We start from the raw sequence: 18,330 nt of genomic DNA, 5'->3' as shown, positions 1-18,330 counted from the left end.
ACAGGCCCGTGCTTCTGCACGTCGGTTCTGGGGATCGAACTTAGGTCCTTGGCTTGCACAGGAAGCCTTCGCTCAAGCTCCCACACCCTCAGCACATCTTATTGACTGTGTGACAAGCTACTTCTGTCTCTTTGTTGACCCGTCTGGGGTGGAGATGGGGGTAACTAACAGTCAAGATCAGCTACCATTAGGATTCAGACACCACCTAGGCCATCTCTCCCCCGGTGGAAGAGTCTGTGACTTCTTGGCCTAAAGACAGCCTAACTCCCCTGGAAGGGTGCAATTGTGATGTGTTTGTTTCGCTAATTGTATTCTGTTGTTCAGCCTTTCCTCCCTCTCCCACCAGAGCTCTGAAAGAGCCCAAACAGCGGCTCTCAGCGATGTTACAGGAGGCTACATTATCCCCAAGAGCAAGCTTCAGCCTGGCCTTCACCCTCTCCACACCCTTCCCAGGCCTGTCACACAGCTCAGCGTCCCCCACTCTAAACATACATCGGTGGGGGCACAGTAGAGTTTCCCTTTCTGCTCGGGTTCCTATTTTCTCATAACTGGGACCTGCACTTGCTCACGCAGTCTCATGTTTGCTAGCCATTTGCCTTGTGGTGGAAGCCAGTGCTGTACACCGGTCATCAGGACCTGCCGGGAGGCCTAGTTTCACCTGGGAGCACTCTGTCAGATCTACTTTTAGGAAGATCCGTAGTAGCCGCCCAGCAAAAACCCCCATTCTTCTAGGAAGATACTTGGTAGAATGTCCAGGGCTAGTCTTTGGTTGAGATCGCAGTCCACCAAATCTGTTCTTGGGGATCAGTAAGTGGAAAGAATCCTTAAGGTCACCTAACAGTGCCACCCAAACTGGCTGCAGAGTCCCTCCTAACTGCCCAGGGGGGACCTGGCCCCAAACACCAAGAGTCAAGTCAGGGATGCTGGTTGGGGGTAGGGGGGACTTGTGGAAATCCACCTGTGCCTTCCTTCCTTCCTTCAGGGCCACTTTCAAGAGAGGCTGGAGGAGAGAGGGAGACAGAATGGAGGCTCCCCTTCCTGGCCAGGGCAGAGGCAAAGGGCTGCCCAGGCTACCTGAGAGCTGTGAGCTCCCAGATCATGAGCCCCGCACAGAGCTGAGTAGCCCCTGTTTTGCTGCCTCAAGACCCAAACTGGACTCCAAATGATCAGCCCAGGACAGAAGACACCTTAATTGCCAATCCTAGGAGATGCAGGGAAGAGTCTTGGGACCACCGCCCCATCCTTTTTCTCTCACCTAGAAGACTTGGGGGTAGCTCTTCCAGGCTAGGGGGGAAAGGTCTGGTAGCATCTTATGGGGGATACAGGAATGGAGGAGCCCATGGGAGGGCGACACACGACCCCTCCCGAGTGGGGTGCAGTTCCCTACTGCTAAGGGAGGTGGGCCTTTAGGGGAGAAGAGTCTTGAGTCCACTGGTCAACTGCAGCAGCGAAAGAGCCAGCCCAGTGGCTTGTCCGTACAGGGCGCGGGCCTAGAGGGTTAGACGCAGTGCGTGGGCACCGTGTGGTGCAGCCCATGTGCTGGGACAGGGCGCGGGCACGGGTGGGATTGCATGGTGCGGGCGCAGTGCGGGTGCCGGCGCGGGCGCGACCTGTGTGCGAGGGGAGCCGCGGTGCGGGTGCAGTGCGCGTGCAGGCGCGAGCGCTAGTGCAGGTAGAAGGCGCGGGTGCGGTGTGTGTGCGGGTGCAGGCGAGTGTAGGGTGCGAGTGAGGCGCGTGCAAGGGGCGGCGGGCGGGGCGGGCGCGGCGGCGACAGCGGCGCCCGCGCCTCTGCGCGCGTAGGTGTGCGGCGCGCTCCTGGCGGGGACAGAGCGAGCAGATCTCGCGTGCGCTCGCCGCCCGGCGCAGCCCAGCCGGCCCCCGCCCGGCGCCCCGAGCCGAGGTGTCTCCCGCGCCCGCGCCCGTGTCGCCGCCGTGCCCGCGAGCGGGAGCCGGAGTCGCCGCCGCCCGAGCGCAGCCGAGCGCACGCCGAGCCCAATCGCCACCGCCATGGCCACCACGGTGACCTGCACCCGTTTCACGGACGAGTACCAGCTATACGAGGATATTGGCAAGTAAGAGCCTCGGCGCGCGCGGGCTGTCCGCAGACCCCGGGGAGCGGGGACCCCATCGCCGTCCGCTTCGCGCGCATTGCGGCCCCGCGCGCCCCCGGCTCCTTCGGGCTGCGGGCCCAAGCGCAGTGCCCCGTGCAGCCCCGACCCCCGAGCCTCGGGTTCTGGGCCCCGCTGCCCCACTGCACCGCTTACGGCCCTGCCGGGTGCCATAGCTTGGCGGGGACCGAGACTCGGGGATATGGACTCGGCGCGGCGGGGGCGGCAGCAGGTGTCCCCCGAGCGCCGGGCAGACGTGACGCATTTGGCGGCGGGGAGGTCAGAGAGGAGCGGCACGCGGGGGCGGCTGCCAGGCCTAGAGTGCCCGAGGGGTCGGTCCTAGCCCTAGGGGGTCGTCTCCGGTGTGGGCACGCTGTCCTCACCCCCACCCGAGAGGCGGGCGGCAGCGGTGGCGGACCCGCTCCGCGCCTGCTCCTCGCGTGGCCCCATCTGCTCTGGGGGAGCAGCGTGGGAGCAGCTTCTGCCTTGGGTCCCTTGGGGAATCTGGGTTCTAGAGGATTTTCCCCCAGATTCTTCTGGAAACAAGAATTTGGAGGGGGTGGACGAGGTCAGGAAGCCAGGATCAGGCCATGGGGTGGGGGTGGGGGTAAGAGAGTGAGGCAGGGAGCCAGTTGGGCCTCTGATTTCAGGGTCATCGAGGCAGACAGAGGCTGGCTTCTGGACCTTTTTTTTTTTCTCCTGTGGTGGGAAGGCTGAGGGGAGGGACTTTAAAGGCGTATTTCTAGTAGGGCCTCGTGGGGAACAGGTGCCCTGGTGCTAAGACGCTGCCCAGTAGCACAAGCAATATGGGGGTGAAGCTATGATTTAGAACATCCAGAGTGGGCTTTGTCCTAGGGTCTCAGAAACAACGAAGCCCCTCAGGGGCCTGGGGCTTCCCTCTGTGATTTAAGGTGACCGCAGGGGCATCCTTAGGTGCTGGCTGCATAACTCCAGAACTGGATCCCACTCCCTCTCCCCTCCCCCATCCGTCTTGTGCCGTGGGGGCGCTGGCGAGATTTCCTCTTACACATCCAGCCGCAAATCCTCCCCCCCCCCTTTTACTGAAAAAGCGTCTGAAAGCTTGTGGTGGGCGAGGGACGCTGATCATTGATAATTGTGGAGTGCCCAGCTGGAGGAGTGTGGGGGTGTGTGCATTCCCCACTTCTTCCTGCACGTGCCGAGAGGATTTGGGTCAGGTCTTGGGGGGCGGGGGTGAGGAGCCTAGTGGAGTGACAGGAGGAAGTCTATGCTGGATGGGAAGGAACAAGGCTGGGTGGACCTGGACGGCCATCCCAGCCTGCAGAGCCCAGCATCCCTGTGTCTCATGCGTGCAGGCATTGAAGAACCTTCCAGTAGCCTGTGGGGCTGTGCTCTGTGAGGAAGAGGTGATGGGCTGCCTGGGAGTCCTGCGGTGGGGCTAAGGCAGCCTCGAGGTTATGGGGGCCAGCCCTGCAGCTCTCAGGTCCTCTGATGCCTTGAGGAAGAGCTCTTCTGAGCCAGACTCATCTCCTCCACAGCTGTGTGCTGCCAGGGCAGGTGGCAGTTGTCAAAACAGAGCAGTAGGAATCCTCTCCTTTCCTAGGGAACCGTCTTGTCACCTTCTCCTGTGTGCCCAGGAGCTTGTATCCCCACCCTGGGCCTCTTGGTATTTTCCAAGCAGTCCACCTCAGGAGACCATAACCTACAGATCGCCTAGGCGGTTGGCTTCCAGAGTTGGTGGGGGCCGTCCTGTGCTGAGCAGCATAAGGTGTCCAGGGGCACCCCCACTGGGGAGCAGAGGCTGGAGGGTGACATTTGCAGCAGACTAGCCACTACCAGCTCCTCCCTGGGTACAAAAGAATGAGCACTCACCCAAGCGTGGGGAGGCTCCCGCAGGTGAACCCCCAAGCCTGGTGTGGAGGGGCCACTCTAGTCAGGAGCAGTCAGCTCAGCCCAGCATATCTTTGTGGAGACTGCTAGGCCCCAGGCATGGGCAAGGAAGGATGAAGGGGATGACACCTTCAAGCTGTGGGGACTCCCCCTCCCCCCACCCCCACCCTCCCCTAGTAGCCATATTGACCATGTTTGCTAGTTGTTGCCCGGTGCCTGCCTGCCGCACAGTTGGTGCCGCTTCAGAGCCCCAGGTAGACACATCCAAGTTTATTTAAAGCTGTAGCCCCTGGCACCCGGTCAGGAGATGCTGAGTCCCCTGCTTGGCCGAAGGGCCGCTCCCAGGCCGGCTCCCAGACCCACAGCTGCTCTTGGTTCTCTGGTGGCAGCTATGGACTCCCCCCCTCCCTCCCTAGCTCTCTTGGATCCTCAGCTCTCCTTCCTCAGGCCTGGGCATCAGATGGGACGCCTGAGGGGAATGGTTCTCTGGGGCCCGGCCCATGAGGCACCTCAGCCTGTGTCTCTCTCTGCAGCTAGTTCTTGCCTCGTGGTTCATATGCTGGGCTGCAGACACAGCGTGAACCCAGGGCCCCAGGAAAAAGCACAGTGCACAGTAGGGGATGCCCTCAGTCCACATGGACCAGTCTTACTGTGGTTGAAATGATTTCTTATTGGATGCGTTTGAGTAACTCAGATACCCCAGGAACAATAACCATCCGTGTCCCTTCTACCCAGAACGAAAAAGTATGTCGTTTTTGCCTCTCAGTCCTGTCTCAAAATTATAGCAAGTAAGGCATTACGAATAAATATTAAAGAGCCCGTTTCCTTCTGCCTCCGTCTTGCATTTGCAGATACGAGGGTCCATCCCTATCAACACTAGGGTCCTTCCCAGTTTTCTTAGAACTTGGTAAAAATCCAGAACTTGTGTTCTCAGTCAGGCTAGTCTTGCTGACATACATGGCGCTGACAGGCAGTGGCTGTGGCTGCCACACGGTCACCGTGGTATGAGCACCACGTATCATCCGCTTTGCTCCTCGTGGAAATCTAGGCTGCCGCCTAGTCTCCCGTCACATGACCGACGCTGTGCGCACGTTCGATGGCACACGGGTGACAGTTGCTTTGGTGTTTGTCCCTGGTGGTAGGGTTTATACCTGGTGACGCTTTACAGTATCCTGCGGTGCCCAATCCCACTGGCCATGAGCCCGATGCACGGGCCCTGCCTTTGGCAGGTACGAAACGATAGTGGGTAGAAAATGATCACAAGTTCTGGATTAGTGCATGTGAATTTTCCACTTTTAGAGAATTGTTGTCTTATTAAAATATAGGTGGTCTCCTGGGAGAGACTTCCATAAGTTTTGTATATAATTTGGGGTTCATGGACACTCCTACTTTGGGGGAGAGAGCATGGGAGCCTTGCTTGCCTTGGCCTATAGCTTAGTTCCTATTTAATGGTATTTTTATAGCAGTGCCTATGGTTACTCTCTACCTCACCAAGCTTGGGCTATGGAGATCACCTTTGACCTTCAGCCCAGAGAGTTCCCACCATTCTTGACCCTGCCCCCATGGGCCTAGAACTGACCTTAGTGTGTCCTTGACCCCATCTCCCATCCCCAGTCAGCATCCAGAGCAGGCTGGGCTGTTCAGGTGCTGCCCAGTGTCCAGGACTGTTGCCGTCAGCTGTTGGTGATTCTTCTGACTGGACAGCTCTGAACTGGTGTGTGACCTGCTGGGTAGTTGATAAACTTCGGACATTCAAAGCAGGCTAGTTTGGGATTCAGCCATGTCCTGGAACTGGTTGCAGGAGAAATCTTGTTCTTACTACATGTTTGCTCTCTCTCTTCTGCCCTGGAGGACCCCAGGCACTATCTGCCTCAGGGCCTTTGCCCGCCTCCCATCTTCTTGCCCTCCCCCTTCACCTGTACTTTCTGCATTGTCTTGCTTTCTCTGGGACTGGGCCACTCACTCACATGAAAGCAGGAGCTGGGACCCCTGTCTAGTGGCTGTGTCCCACGGCTGAGCCAGAGTGGGTTTCACATCACCTGAGGGGAAGGGGTAATTGGACCTCTGGCCTTTGCCTGGTGGCTTGCTCTCCAGAATGAGCCCTGGTCTTGATTCTCTAATATAGGGTAATTTAAAAAGAAGTCGCACATGCTGGCTTTGCTGGCAAGATGCGCATTAAGGTGACGCTAGTTTAGTTACTATTTAATGATATTTTTATACCATAACCTACTTTGCTGGGAGCTAAGAATACATCTGCATGCCTGCTGCCGGACTCTGTTCTGGTGACAGTTGCTAACACTTCAGGGGTGCCTTTTTTATTAGCATGCTGGGTCTGTGGAACAGGTCCTTGGTCATGGCTAGTTCACCGGGGAGATGCTTGAGGGGGTGCAGAGAAGCTCCATCTCTTAGTAAAGGTCCGGTTTCCATCACAGAGTTTGCCCTGGGATCCAGTTCTGCTCGTTGGAGCTGATGAAGCCGTTCAGACATTATCACCGCTCGGATGGTGAACTCTCAGCTACCTTGTGTTTTCCTCCGACCCCAGGCTCCTGAGGACCATGCCTGTCCTCCAGCAAACGGCCACACCATCTTTGTGCATTTCCAAACCCAGGGCCCTGTCCACATTCCCTCTGTGGAAATGTCACTTCCTCTTATCACCTCTCCCCGACAACCATCACTCTGACCCCATTTGAGACCAGGAAGATTCAACATTTTATTTTATTCATTAAACAAACTAGGGTAATACAGTCTTGTTAATAAAAAAGAGTCAAGCAATACAGAAGTCTGTGTGGTGACATGGGACCCTTTGCTTCTCCCACCCCTCCCCCGGCCCAGGAAGCATGCCTGCCCATCAGTATGAGGTGTGTGTGCATGTACAGTTCTAGTCCACACGCATCCACATCATGCATGTGGTTTGAAAGCAGGCAGGCTCACCATGTGTGTGGCCCTAACATCTGTTTACCTGACACTTCTTCTGCACAACAGCCCCTCATGCCAGAAAGTCAGACGCCGTGTTCATGTGTGTGCAGAAGCACATGGGGGCCAAAGTGAGGAGTCTTCCACAATCACTCTCCACCGTGTTTTCTGAGACAGGGTCTCTCACTGGGATTAGACTATTGGACCAGTAAGTCCCAGGGGCCCTCTTGTCCGTCCTGGGGGCTGGAGAGCTGAACGCAAGCCCGTGTGCTTGTATGACAAGCCCTTTACTGACGGAGCCATCCCCTGAGCCCCTCATGTTAGAAAGCCTTTCTTATGTGCACGAACTGTGTTCCTTTGGAAGAGACATGGGTGCACGTCCATAAGCTATCTTTTTTGAAAGAAACTTGGCATCAGTCTCCTGATATGTGATGGAGCACGAAAGGACTATGTATCTGAAGTCAGAGCCTGGCTGCTCATTGGGAAGATGGGGCGTGATGGAGTGGCTGTGGGCTCAATGCAGCCATGGGCCCTGCGGGGCAAATGCCCTCATGAAGGCTTGTCAAAGTCAAGGTCACTGGGACTAAGGGAGACGGAGTCCTAGGTCTCTCTTGAAGGAGTCAAAGAATACAGTCTCATATTTTTTTCTTTCTGAGACCCCCTACAAGCGGAAGGCTGGAAGATTAAGAGTTCACACTAAGCCACCCTAGAACTCAGCAAGTGGTTAATTTAGTTGGAAGGACCGAATAGTCAAGCTCGACTTCTGCCTCTACGAGAACCTCCGTCATCTTGTACCTCTTGGTCCAAGCAAGATCGGTGGCCTTTCTAGACATGTTAAATACACTTCTAAAACTGGCCCCACTTTTCTAGGTTCTCTGTGAAAAAAAACCTGTTTTGTCCTTCGAGCAAGCACTTGATTTGTTCTCCTCTTTTTGAGTCAGGGGCTCGTGTGACCCAGACTGGTCTTGAACTGCAGCTGGTCTGGAGCTCTTGATGCCCCTCTGTCCACCTCCTCAGTGCTGGGCTTACAGGCTTGAGTCACCACGCCCAGCAACGCGTACAGCTCAAGTCACTTTGTCAGTGGAGAGACAGAGTGCGTTGTGTATCGACTTTGGTTTTTCAAGTATTGTCCTATGTGCATAGTACATGGAAGCATACATTCCATTCATATGAAACTCTGAATTTATTGACAATGAAATCATCTCTTCCTGGTGATGCCTGGGTGAGCATCACACACTGTGTCGGGGCTCAGCGGCTCTGCAGGCTTTAGGATTGGTACAGTGATCCCAATCCCATAACGAACGTATGATTCTTTGTCAAGCCAGATACCCATTTTTGTTGAATCCTGGAACAGATCGGCAAGAGCCAGGCAATGATTTAAGATTGCGTTCTAGGGGGATCAAGGTCTATAGTTGCACATGGGGGCTGACTTGAGATCCTGAGACATTGCCCTCCTATTTTGTGAGCTGCAAGACTGAGGGGAGAGGTGGGCTCCTCTTGGGGGAGACTCCAGGCGTTATGGTGCAGTAGCATGCTCACCGACGGCGCCTTTCACAGCAAGGAGCCGCCATATTCAGTGGCTTAGAACCATGCCTTGCATGTATACAGTAGGTGGTCAGCAGTGGATCAGCAATGGCCTGGGCCACTCAAGCCTTATTTATTACTGTGACTCTCCCAGAGCCACAACACAATTTGCCATTCCAGGCAGGTGAGGGTCCTCAGAGGTTCCCAGATGACTAGGCTGAGGGGTCGGATGGTTCCCCTTGGAGGGGTACATCCGTGAGCTTCCCGCCCTCTACGGTGGCCCAGTGGTGCCCTGGATTTGCATTCTTCCACTGCTCTGCAATACAACACTTCCCGTTATTTCTTGCACATTAAGGTATTTTGAGGCTGAGTCTGAAGGGTTTGATCCGGGTCATTTGCTAGGGGGACTTGGGGTGTAGAAGAAGCAAGGTAGGCTGAAGAGGATGAGCAGGACAGTGTCTCTCCACCATCGACAGCATTTAGGCTTCACTCCAGCCCACCGCGTCAGACGTGATCGAGAAAGGCCAGGGGGACTGAAAACCTCCCAGGTGGCTCGGATGACCTCACCTACGTCCCCTTGCTTCTTTGAAAACCTCACTAGCTGCATTTGGAATTTGCTTTTGTTTCCTGTTAATAAACAGTGATACCTTACCCAGACTTCACTGTCTAGAGCAGCGGTTCTCAGCCTTCCTAATGCTGCGACCCTTTAATATGGTTCTTCATGTTGCGGTGACCCCCGGCCATAAATTTGTTTCCCCTGCTACTTCATAACTAGAGTTTTCTACTGTTACGAATGGTAATGCAAATCTCTGACATTTCCGGTGGTCTTGGGCGATCCCTACGAAAGAGTTGTTCAACTCCCAAAGGGGTCTCCACTGGTCGAGAACCGCTGGTCTAGAGGAGAGAATATGTGGTCACAAAAGGAAGTTATAACTGCGATTTAAAATCGTTTTGTAAGTAAATGAATTTTAATAAGGTATTTGCTATAAATCCTCAAATATATTTCAACATGTAATTAATGGAAGTTATTACACATTTTACACTCCTTTTTATATCACAACTTTGAAACTTGCTGCGTATTGTAAACTCATGACACGTGTCAGCTTGGGCCAGCCACAGTTCAGGCTCTGGTGTTCACCTGCTGGCAGCGGCTGTCAGGGTGGAGGGGTTTTTGTCTGTTTGTTCGTTTCGAGGGTAGCAGTTACAGTCTGCTTCTGGTTTCTCCCCTCATAGATGAGTTCATTCATTGTACACATCTCATTGCACGTTCACCTTCGCCAGGAGTCTTCTGGCCACTTGAGAAATTCTAGTGAGCGAAGCAGTCAAGGATGCCTGCCTTATGCTACTGGGGAGACATGGCAAAAGAGCTAAACAGAGCGCCTGCTAGGGCAACAAGTGATGGGCACCTGCTAGGACAGCAAGTGATGGGCACCTGCTAGGGCAACAAGTGATGAGCACCTGCTAGGGCGACAAGTGATGGGCACCTGCTAGGGCAACAAGTAATGAGCACCTGCTAGGACAACAAGTGATGGGCACCTGCTAGGACAGCAAGTGATTGAGCACCTGCTAGGACAGCAAGTGATTGAGTACCTGCTAGGACAGCAAGTGATGGGCACCTGCTAGGACAGCAAGTGATGGGCACCTGCTAGGGCAGCAAGTGATGGGCACCTGCTAGGACAGCAAGTGATGGGCACCTGCTAGGACAGCAAGTGATGGGCACCTGCTAGGACAGCAAGTGATGAGCACCTGCTAGGGCAGCAAGTGATTGAGCACCTGCTAGGACAGCAAGTGATGGGCACCTCTGGGAGTGCAGGAGCATCAGGTAGGAGGGAGGGCTGCATCTATAGAAAGGGTAGTAGGACCAAGAAAAAAGTAATGATAGACTCAATTAGATTTGGAAGGAGAGAGGTGACATTACTACCATCCCAACAGAAGGGATTATACAAAAATATTACGAACAGTTGTGTGCCAAAGGGTAGATAACCTCGTTGAAGTCGAGAGGTTCTTAGAAAGACACAAACTACCGGCAAACAACTCAAGACAGAATCAAAAGTCAGAATGGAGATTGGATTAGTAATTCATCGTAGCCTCCACAGATGGCTTCCCAGTTTATTTCATGAAGTCAGTAATGACACTAGACTGACCACTACTAATGCAGAAGAAAACTACAGACGAGTCTCCTTTATGAATATAAATGCAACGTCCTATACAAAATTAATAACACCAGCTTACCAGTGCATGGGCAGACTATACAGCGTCACAAGTAGGATTTATCCCAGAAACAGCAAATGCTGGTTTAATGTTTAGAAAGGAATCTGGCTACTTGATAGAGTAAACAAAGAAACACTATGAGCATCCCCATGGATTCAGAAACACGTTTGCATTAGCTACTTAAATTTGTGTGCGTGTGTGCGTGTGTGTGTGTATACACATATGTGTATGGTGTGTATATACATATGTGTATGGTGTGTAAACACATATGTGTATGGTGTGTATATGTGTGTATACACATATGTGTATGGTGTGTAAACACATATGTGTATGGTGTGTATATGTGTGTATACACATATGTGTATGGTGTGTGTGTATTCACATATATGTATGGTGTGTATATGTGTGTATTCACATATGCGTATGGTGTGTATATGTGTATATACACATATGTGTATGGTGTGTATGTGTGTGTGTATACACATATGTGTATGGTGTGTGTGTGTGTACACAGGTGTGTATGGTGTGTGTGTATGTGTGTACACAGGTGTGTATGGTGTGGTGTGCATAGACTCATATAAGCGTTGGGGCCAGAGGTCACTATCCGATGGCTTCAGTTGCTGTCCATCTCAGGTTTGGGGACAGGGCCTCTCTCCGACTCTAGTGTTTACCCATTTGCTAGACTGACTGGCCAGTGAGCTCTGGGTATCCACCTGTCTCTGCCCTTCCTTCTTCACGTCAGAGCTAGGGTTATAGACACACAACCTTGTCCAGCTGTTAAGTGGGTGCTTGAGATCTGAACTCAGGTCCTTCTGCCTGGGTGGGAGGCAGTCGTAATGAGCCTTGGGCCTCTGTTAGTGATTTTTCTCATTGCTGGGGCAGAATACTCCACAGAAGTTACGTGAAGACACAGAACCAGGGTGACTTTAGTCCATCATATGGGGACAGGCGTGTGTGTGGGTGACACTGTGGTGTTGGGAGCATGAGGCGGTGCCCCCACATCTCCACAGAACCAGACACACGCGAGAAGGAACCAGGTCTGGGCTTTCGCTTTCCAAGACCCACCACCAGCACCTTACGTCAGGCAGCCGGGCGCCTCAGACAGCGCCACTAGCGGGACCATGACCTCAGCACATGAATCTGTGTGTAGGGGCACAATTTACAGTCAGGTCCTAGCAGAATTTTGACAAAGGCTTATACTCTTTCTTGATTTGGAAAGAAAACAAAAATATTGCAAAATGGAGTAGAAGGAAGCTTCTTTAACTTGACAGAAGGTGTTTATGAAAATCCAGTGATGTGACCATTTTTTAATTGATCACAGTGATGAAGTTCTTGCCAGGGATATTTGGGCAAGAAAAGAAAAATAATCAGATTTGGAAAAAAGTAGGTAAAACTGGTTGCAGATTATATATATATATATATATATATATATATATATATATATATTCAATCTTGTACAAAAGTCTAAGAAATCCATTATAAAATGTTAGAGAAAAAACCAGCTAATTTCAGGCTACTGATACAAAAACCCATTGTATTTCATCACACTAGCAATGTTTAACCCCAGAATAGAGTTATGAAAACAATTCCATGAACATTGATAACCAAAGGAATAAAATATAGTGGTAGGTTTTACAAAAGAGGAGTAGAGGATATGATCATTGATGCCCAAAGCCCTGGGTTCAATGCTCACCACACACACACACACACACACACACACACACACACACACACACACACACACACACACGAAACAAATTACAAAAGATGAGAAGAACTACACTGAAAACTACAAACCACCGTTGAGAGCATGTAAAGACCAAAATAAATGGACCAGCCGCTTCTGGTCATGGGTTAGCCGGCTGACGACTATTCAGAGCTGTGTCGTCACCCTTCCATTCCTGAAACAAGATCCCTTTGGAGGCTCAGTGCCTCAGAGGTTGCAGTCTGTGGTCACTGGCCTGGTTGCTCACTTCTGGGCTCATGCATGGTGAGGCAGAGTGTCAGGGTGTGGGGAGCGTCAGCTGGGGTAAAGGGCTTTACCCCAGTGCAGACAGGAGGCAGGAGGTGGGCAGAGGAGGTAGAAATGCCCCCCACCCCACCACGACTACTTTCTCCAGCAAAGCCCCACCATAGCTTCTGTCATTTTAGTGGTTTAATTCATTGATGAGAAGCCACCCCCAAAGCCTGTCTGCTGCCCCCGAGCCTTCCCAGGGATCTCTGGGGGATGTTTCAGATCCAAACCACAGCAAGATGGCCAAATTGTTGTTGTTGTTGTGTTGTTGTTTTCAAGACAGGCTCTCACTTTGTAACCCTGGATGTCCTGGAACTCACTGTGTAGACCAGGCTGCCTTGAACTCACAGAGATCCACCTGCTTCTGCCTCCCACGTGCTGGAATTAAAGGGGTGTCTCAACTTGACTATGGTTTCAATGTACTACTGCCTGAAAGATTCTAACATCCTTCTTTTTACAGAACTTGACAAGTTTGTCCTAAAATCTGAGGGATCTAGAAGAGCCAACACAATCCTATAAAAGAAAGAGTCTTGGAGGATCCAGGATCCGAGTTTTTAAATCACACAGATAGAGCAATCGGGACGTAATTGTGTTAGCAGACCAATAGTGTATGACCAGTGGATCTGAACTGAGTGCCTGGGATAAATCTGCATCTTTACGCTCAGGTTTTTGTTTGCTTGTCTGTCTTGGTTTTGGGGGTGCCACAACTTGAACGCAGGATCTTTGAATACAAGACAAGCACTCAACCACTGAGCTGCCTCCCAGCCCAACGATTGATGTTTGACCAGGATACCCAGAAAGAATAAAATGGTTCATTCAGCAGTGGGACAATTGGGTCTTTGTGGTGGGACACGTCCATAAATCCCATCACTGACAGGGCTGAGACAGGAGGATCGTAACCCAGGATTCATATCACAAGTCTGTTCCAGAACAAACGAACGAATTCAAACTACCCAACTGCAGAAGAGCTAAGTTGAAAGGGACACTATTGATCTCGAGATGACTCGTAGATTTAAAGTGCTTACCTGGAGATAGAGTGAGTCTTTGTGGCCCCGAGTCAGGCGATGGTTGTTTAGATTGGCATTAGAATGTAAGCAACAAAAGAAAAAGCAGGTAAACTGGACTTCGTCGACATTGAAAACATCAGTGCTTCAACGGCCGTGAACGAAGGAGAAGACAACTGATGGGATGGGAGAACTGATTTGAAAACCAGGTGTCTAGGAGTTCGTGTTCAGAATACTTAAGAACTCTCCCTACCTCACACCAAAATAAATAGCCCAATTTTAAAAAGTGGCCAGAGTGGACAGGGAGATCTCGGAAGACATCTCAGTTGGTGAAATATGCTTGTCTTGCAAGAAGGCGGAACTGAGTTTTAGCCCCAGAACACACAGCTTGGCCAAGATGGGCGGTCCTCTGAAGCTCACCGCCTGGCCAGCCTAGCCTATAGCATGCGCTCCATGCCAAAGAGAATAACCAGTGTCTCGGAATAAAAAAAGCAGGTGGCACCTGAGGGAAGGCAAAGCTCTCCTCTGGCTTCCACATGCACATGTGCCCTTTACACACAAGTAGATAGAAGACCCACTCGCCAGGGTCCTGAGGAGCAGCCAGTGCTCACTGGCTCTGGTCCACATCTCCCTGGTCCTCAGCTGGAGTAAGAAGGACGGATGGGGAATGACTGTCCTGGGGCAGAGCTTGGAGTGATGAAACAGGGAACTTACATCATGAATGGAACATACTACAAGCCATTGGGTGATACATTCTAACTGGATGAATTGTTACATGATTTATATCTCAAGAGGCCCCAGGCCTCCCTTAACCTGCAGAAAGGTAGGTGTGGAAAGGCCAGCCCCATCAAGCCAGCTTCTGCCCCGAGGCCTTCGCGGATCACTCAGTGAGAAGCACTGCTGTCCCCAGAGCATCTGGCAGGTGCTTGGTGGGTGACTGTGCCTCTAAACTTAGCCGTTCCTTGGGCATCTGCCTAATGTGAGCTCAGGCCCGAGGCACAGCAGAATCAGATTCCCACTAGGTGAGACGCTTGCAGGACCTGGGGAGCTCCTCCGGGCAAAGCCAGGAACTGCAAAAGCTCTATCTGAATATGAAAGACCTGTGCCTGTCCTTTCAAAGACAGGAGAGGAGTGTGGTGAGCCTGCTCTGTTCCCTCCGTGTCCAGAGCTGCCTTTCTTGAAGCTTCTACTTCTAGGGATCCACTAAGTCCCCTGACTTTCGAATGTCGCTGGTGTGGCTTCACCTCAGTGTTCTTCTCTCACAGTGTTGTCCCATTTACTGCTCCACATGACCCGCACTTGGTGTCCATGTCCCCTTTTCTTTCTTGGAGCTCGATCCACAGAACAGAACACAGCTTCCTCTGTCTTGAGCCTCCCAGGACACATATGTGGTTGCCCTGCAAGGCAAATGGCGACCGGTGGGATGTGGACCAGAGCCAATGAGCACGGGCTGCATTTCAGGACGCTGGCTGGGATGGTGGGATGAGGGGTAGGTCCCCATGGGCTGCATGCTCCAGGGGTCATGGAGAGTGTGATGTCATAGGGCCACGATGGGCTGGATCGACTCATGGGTCTCACTGTCTCCAGAAACCAATGTGGCTCAGCTTGTAGTGCTGAGAACCCTCACCCACCCTGGGCCCTCCGTTTCTTTCCCTTCCCCCCACTTTCCCTCGTCACAATAGTCCTTATGGACCGAGGGAGAAGATCCTTCACCCAAAAGTCCTGCCCAGATCCATGACACTGATGCCTTTTCCCCTTCTCAATTCCTCAGTGTCATTCTCTCTTCATCCACACCCGTCTTTGTGAGTGGCAGACACGGTGGGCAACTCTCTCGCTGGGAGGATCTCCCTCTCTCTCTGTGGCAGGTGCCCTCCAAGGTCTGGGGAGGGAGAGGGGCTGTTGCTCTGGGTCCACTCCGAGGGCCTAAGCACAGAGCTTATCCCAGCCCCCTTGGCTTCTCCTTCACTATTTACTGCCCGGAACCCTTATAGATTCCCGCCCCAGCGCTCTCAGATCTTTAGCATTCTCACCAGAGGTGAAGGTTTGATTGGTCACAGGGATCACGGGGACTCTTTTTAGACACACCCGTTAAGAGCTGGGGAAGGTAGCTCAATGGTTGAGCACATTTTTGATGTGTGAGGTCCTGCATTTCACCACACGACCAGGACAGGACAGTTCCGTCCCAAGCTCAAGCTTATTTCCTGTCTTAAAGAAATAAAAATGGCCGTTGATTCTCTCTAAAAAATTTTTATTTCCTTTTATGTGTGTGTATTTTGCCTGCATGTGTGGCTGTGCACCATTTGTGTGCAGTGCCTATGGGGGGCCAGAAGAAAACATTGGATCCCCCAAGAGTGGAGTGTTAGAGAAGGTTGGGAGCCGCCATGTGGGAGCTGGGAATGAAAGCCAGGTCCTCTGGAAGGGTAGTGAGAGCTCTTGACCAGTGAGCCACATCCCAGTGCGATTTCATTGTTTCTTAAAGCCGTCCAGAGGCACAGCCACATTCACCACTGGAACGTGTTTTTCCTTGTGGTAAAACTTAGCGTCTAGGTGGCTCACAGATGTGGTTGAGCAGCAACGCTCCCTGCTGTGTAGACAATCACTGTTCACAGTGACTGCTCACCATCCTGCCCTCACACTAACCCCCGTCCTCCACCGTCCTGGCAACCTCTCTTCTACCGTCTGCCTCTGACGTCACTCTCCTAAGGCCTCCGTAGGGACGGAACTAAGCAGCCTGTCATCTAACTCGGCACAGTGTCTGTGGGGTCAGTCACGTGAGAGCGTGCATAGGAACCTCCTTCCTAAATCTGGTCCATTGGCTGACGGGACACGTTCTATGCATCCGTTCACTCCTCAGCGGACACCTGGGTCTCGCCCACCACGTGAATGACACAGATTTGATGTCACTGTGTAGAGGACACTTCTACGGACATGATGATATATGTCCATGTCTGCCAGACATGTGTTATGAGTTGCTGGTCTATTCGGCCTTGCGTCTGTGGGTTTCATTCTCCCACCTCTAAACCAGGAGTATGGTGTCCCTAAGGCCCTCTGTTGTTTCTATGGAAACCTTTTTTATTTTTGCATATGAGACTTGCTGAGCTTTCCTGCAGGCTGGCCCGGTGTCCTGCAAGTGACATGAGCACCGATCAGTGTGCAGTGTAGAGCCCTTAAGAATAGAACAAGATGGGTGAAGTCAGATTGACTGGAGGTGCAAGAGATCCCCAGTCCTGAGAAACTCTAAATGATACCTGCAGGGTGGAGCTGTTGCAGCCTCTGAGCTGGGAAGCTTCGTGTTCTAAGTGTAGCTTCTGCTTGGTGTCCAGCATTCTCTCTCTCTCTCTTTTTTTTTTTTTTTTTTTTTTTGGAGCTTTTGGGGATCGAACCCAGGGCCTTGCGCTTCCAGGCAAGCGGCTCTACCACTGAGCTAAATCCCCAACCCCCAGCATTCTCTTGATACCCTCTCCAGACTAGGAATGGCATGCCTCCTCCTCGCCTGTCCTCCATGAGCCAATGTGGCCTTGGCTGTCACTATTCAAAGGTAATCTCAGACCCTCTTTTGGGGTTTGATGCAATTCTTGTCTCATCTCTGCATGGTGACATCCCCACTGTCCCTTCCCCAAGCACAGCCACCAACAGTCTTTGCCGGGAGGATGTGACTGGCTCTGAAGGGGCACCTTTGAAGGTGGTGGCCTGGCAGCTGTCGGTGGCCTTCTGTGGGAGCTACCGCTGGGCCGACTTTCCATCAACTCACGATTTGGGACAGTTTCTTCCTCGTTGGCATACTTTCATATGCTCCTGTCCCACAGATGTCTCAATGTCACGGGCTGCTACCCAAGGTGACCCCTTCCTGCTAGCGTGCTCTAAGGCCACAGAAAGGAGTCTGGAGTTGTCAAACTGGGCCAGGGGGGTCATCACACAGTACGATGTGCTGTTGCGTCACCGTTCTTGTCGTGATCCCTGTCTGTGCTCTTACCCTGGGGTTAGATGGCTCCCCTGTATTTGGAGATGTCTTGTGGCCTTCTACATGTTGTGTGATGATGGAGCCAGGGCTCAGACATCCAGGACAGATCCAGAGGGTGCACCACAGCTCCCAGATCCTTAGAGCTGAGATTCTGGACTGTCTCAATACAGTGGTTTTGAAGTCACTCCTGCTAGGCCCCTGCATGGCCTTGACCCAAGAGCCCTCCTCCATCTGAGCAGCCTGCTCAAAAGAAGACTCCGCCTGGTTGTAGTAAGACCCCTCTTTCTGAGCTGGTCTGGTACCTGCCTGCCTGCTCTTTGGGACAGCCCCTGGTGTTAAGATGGCACTTTGGGGACCTTGTGGCTGTAGTGGGCGCTTGGCATGCAAAGCAGACAGGGCTCTGGGCTGAGAAACAAGCCACCCTTTGCACCCTAGTGCCCTCTGTGCCTGCGACATCTTTCTGGTCCTGCCCAGCTTGGCAGGCAACAGGAACAGACCAGCATGGGCAGATGCCTAGGGAGAGGTGCCCATTCAGTCCCTGGGTGCACAGCAGGGGGTGTTGAGCGATTGGAACAGTGCCGCATGGTCAGGACTATTGCTAGGCAGAGTGCCTTCTGGAGGCATCGTGCAGACGGTGTGGGTGTCAGTGGTCACCTGTGTTTTCTGCACAGGATTGGAACTGATCCTTGTGACACAGGCCACGTCTGGGTCCCTCACAACCCTTGC

General features: G+C 52.4%; 1 protein-coding gene across 5 annotated transcripts in view; it reads left to right on the top strand.

The window, feature by feature from the left end:
• Positions 1–1,911: 1,911 nt before the first annotated feature.
• The window catches only part of Camk2b (calcium/calmodulin dependent protein kinase II beta), an 87,458-nt gene continuing 71,039 nt past the window's right edge, over positions 1,912–18,330 (top strand). For 2 of the 5 annotated variants that reach the window (XM_032916976.1, XM_032916974.1), the window contains exon 1: positions 1,913–2,072. In XM_032916976.1, the coding sequence (XP_032772867.1) occupies positions 2,008–2,072 (65 nt within the window). In that variant the 5' untranslated portion in view covers positions 1,913–2,007. Of the gene's footprint in view, positions 2,073–18,330 lie in introns of all 5 variants that reach the window. The other 3 variants (XM_032916975.1, XM_032916973.1, XM_032916977.1) reach the window with 2 other exon arrangements.

Source organism: Rattus rattus, chromosome 11 (assembly GCF_011064425.1).
Source record: "Rattus rattus isolate New Zealand chromosome 11, Rrattus_CSIRO_v1, whole genome shotgun sequence".
Taxonomy (NCBI): Eukaryota; Metazoa; Chordata; class Mammalia; order Rodentia; family Muridae; genus Rattus; species Rattus rattus.
Note: the sequence above shows the minus strand (reverse complement) of the source record. Positions and strands in the feature narration are given on the sequence as shown.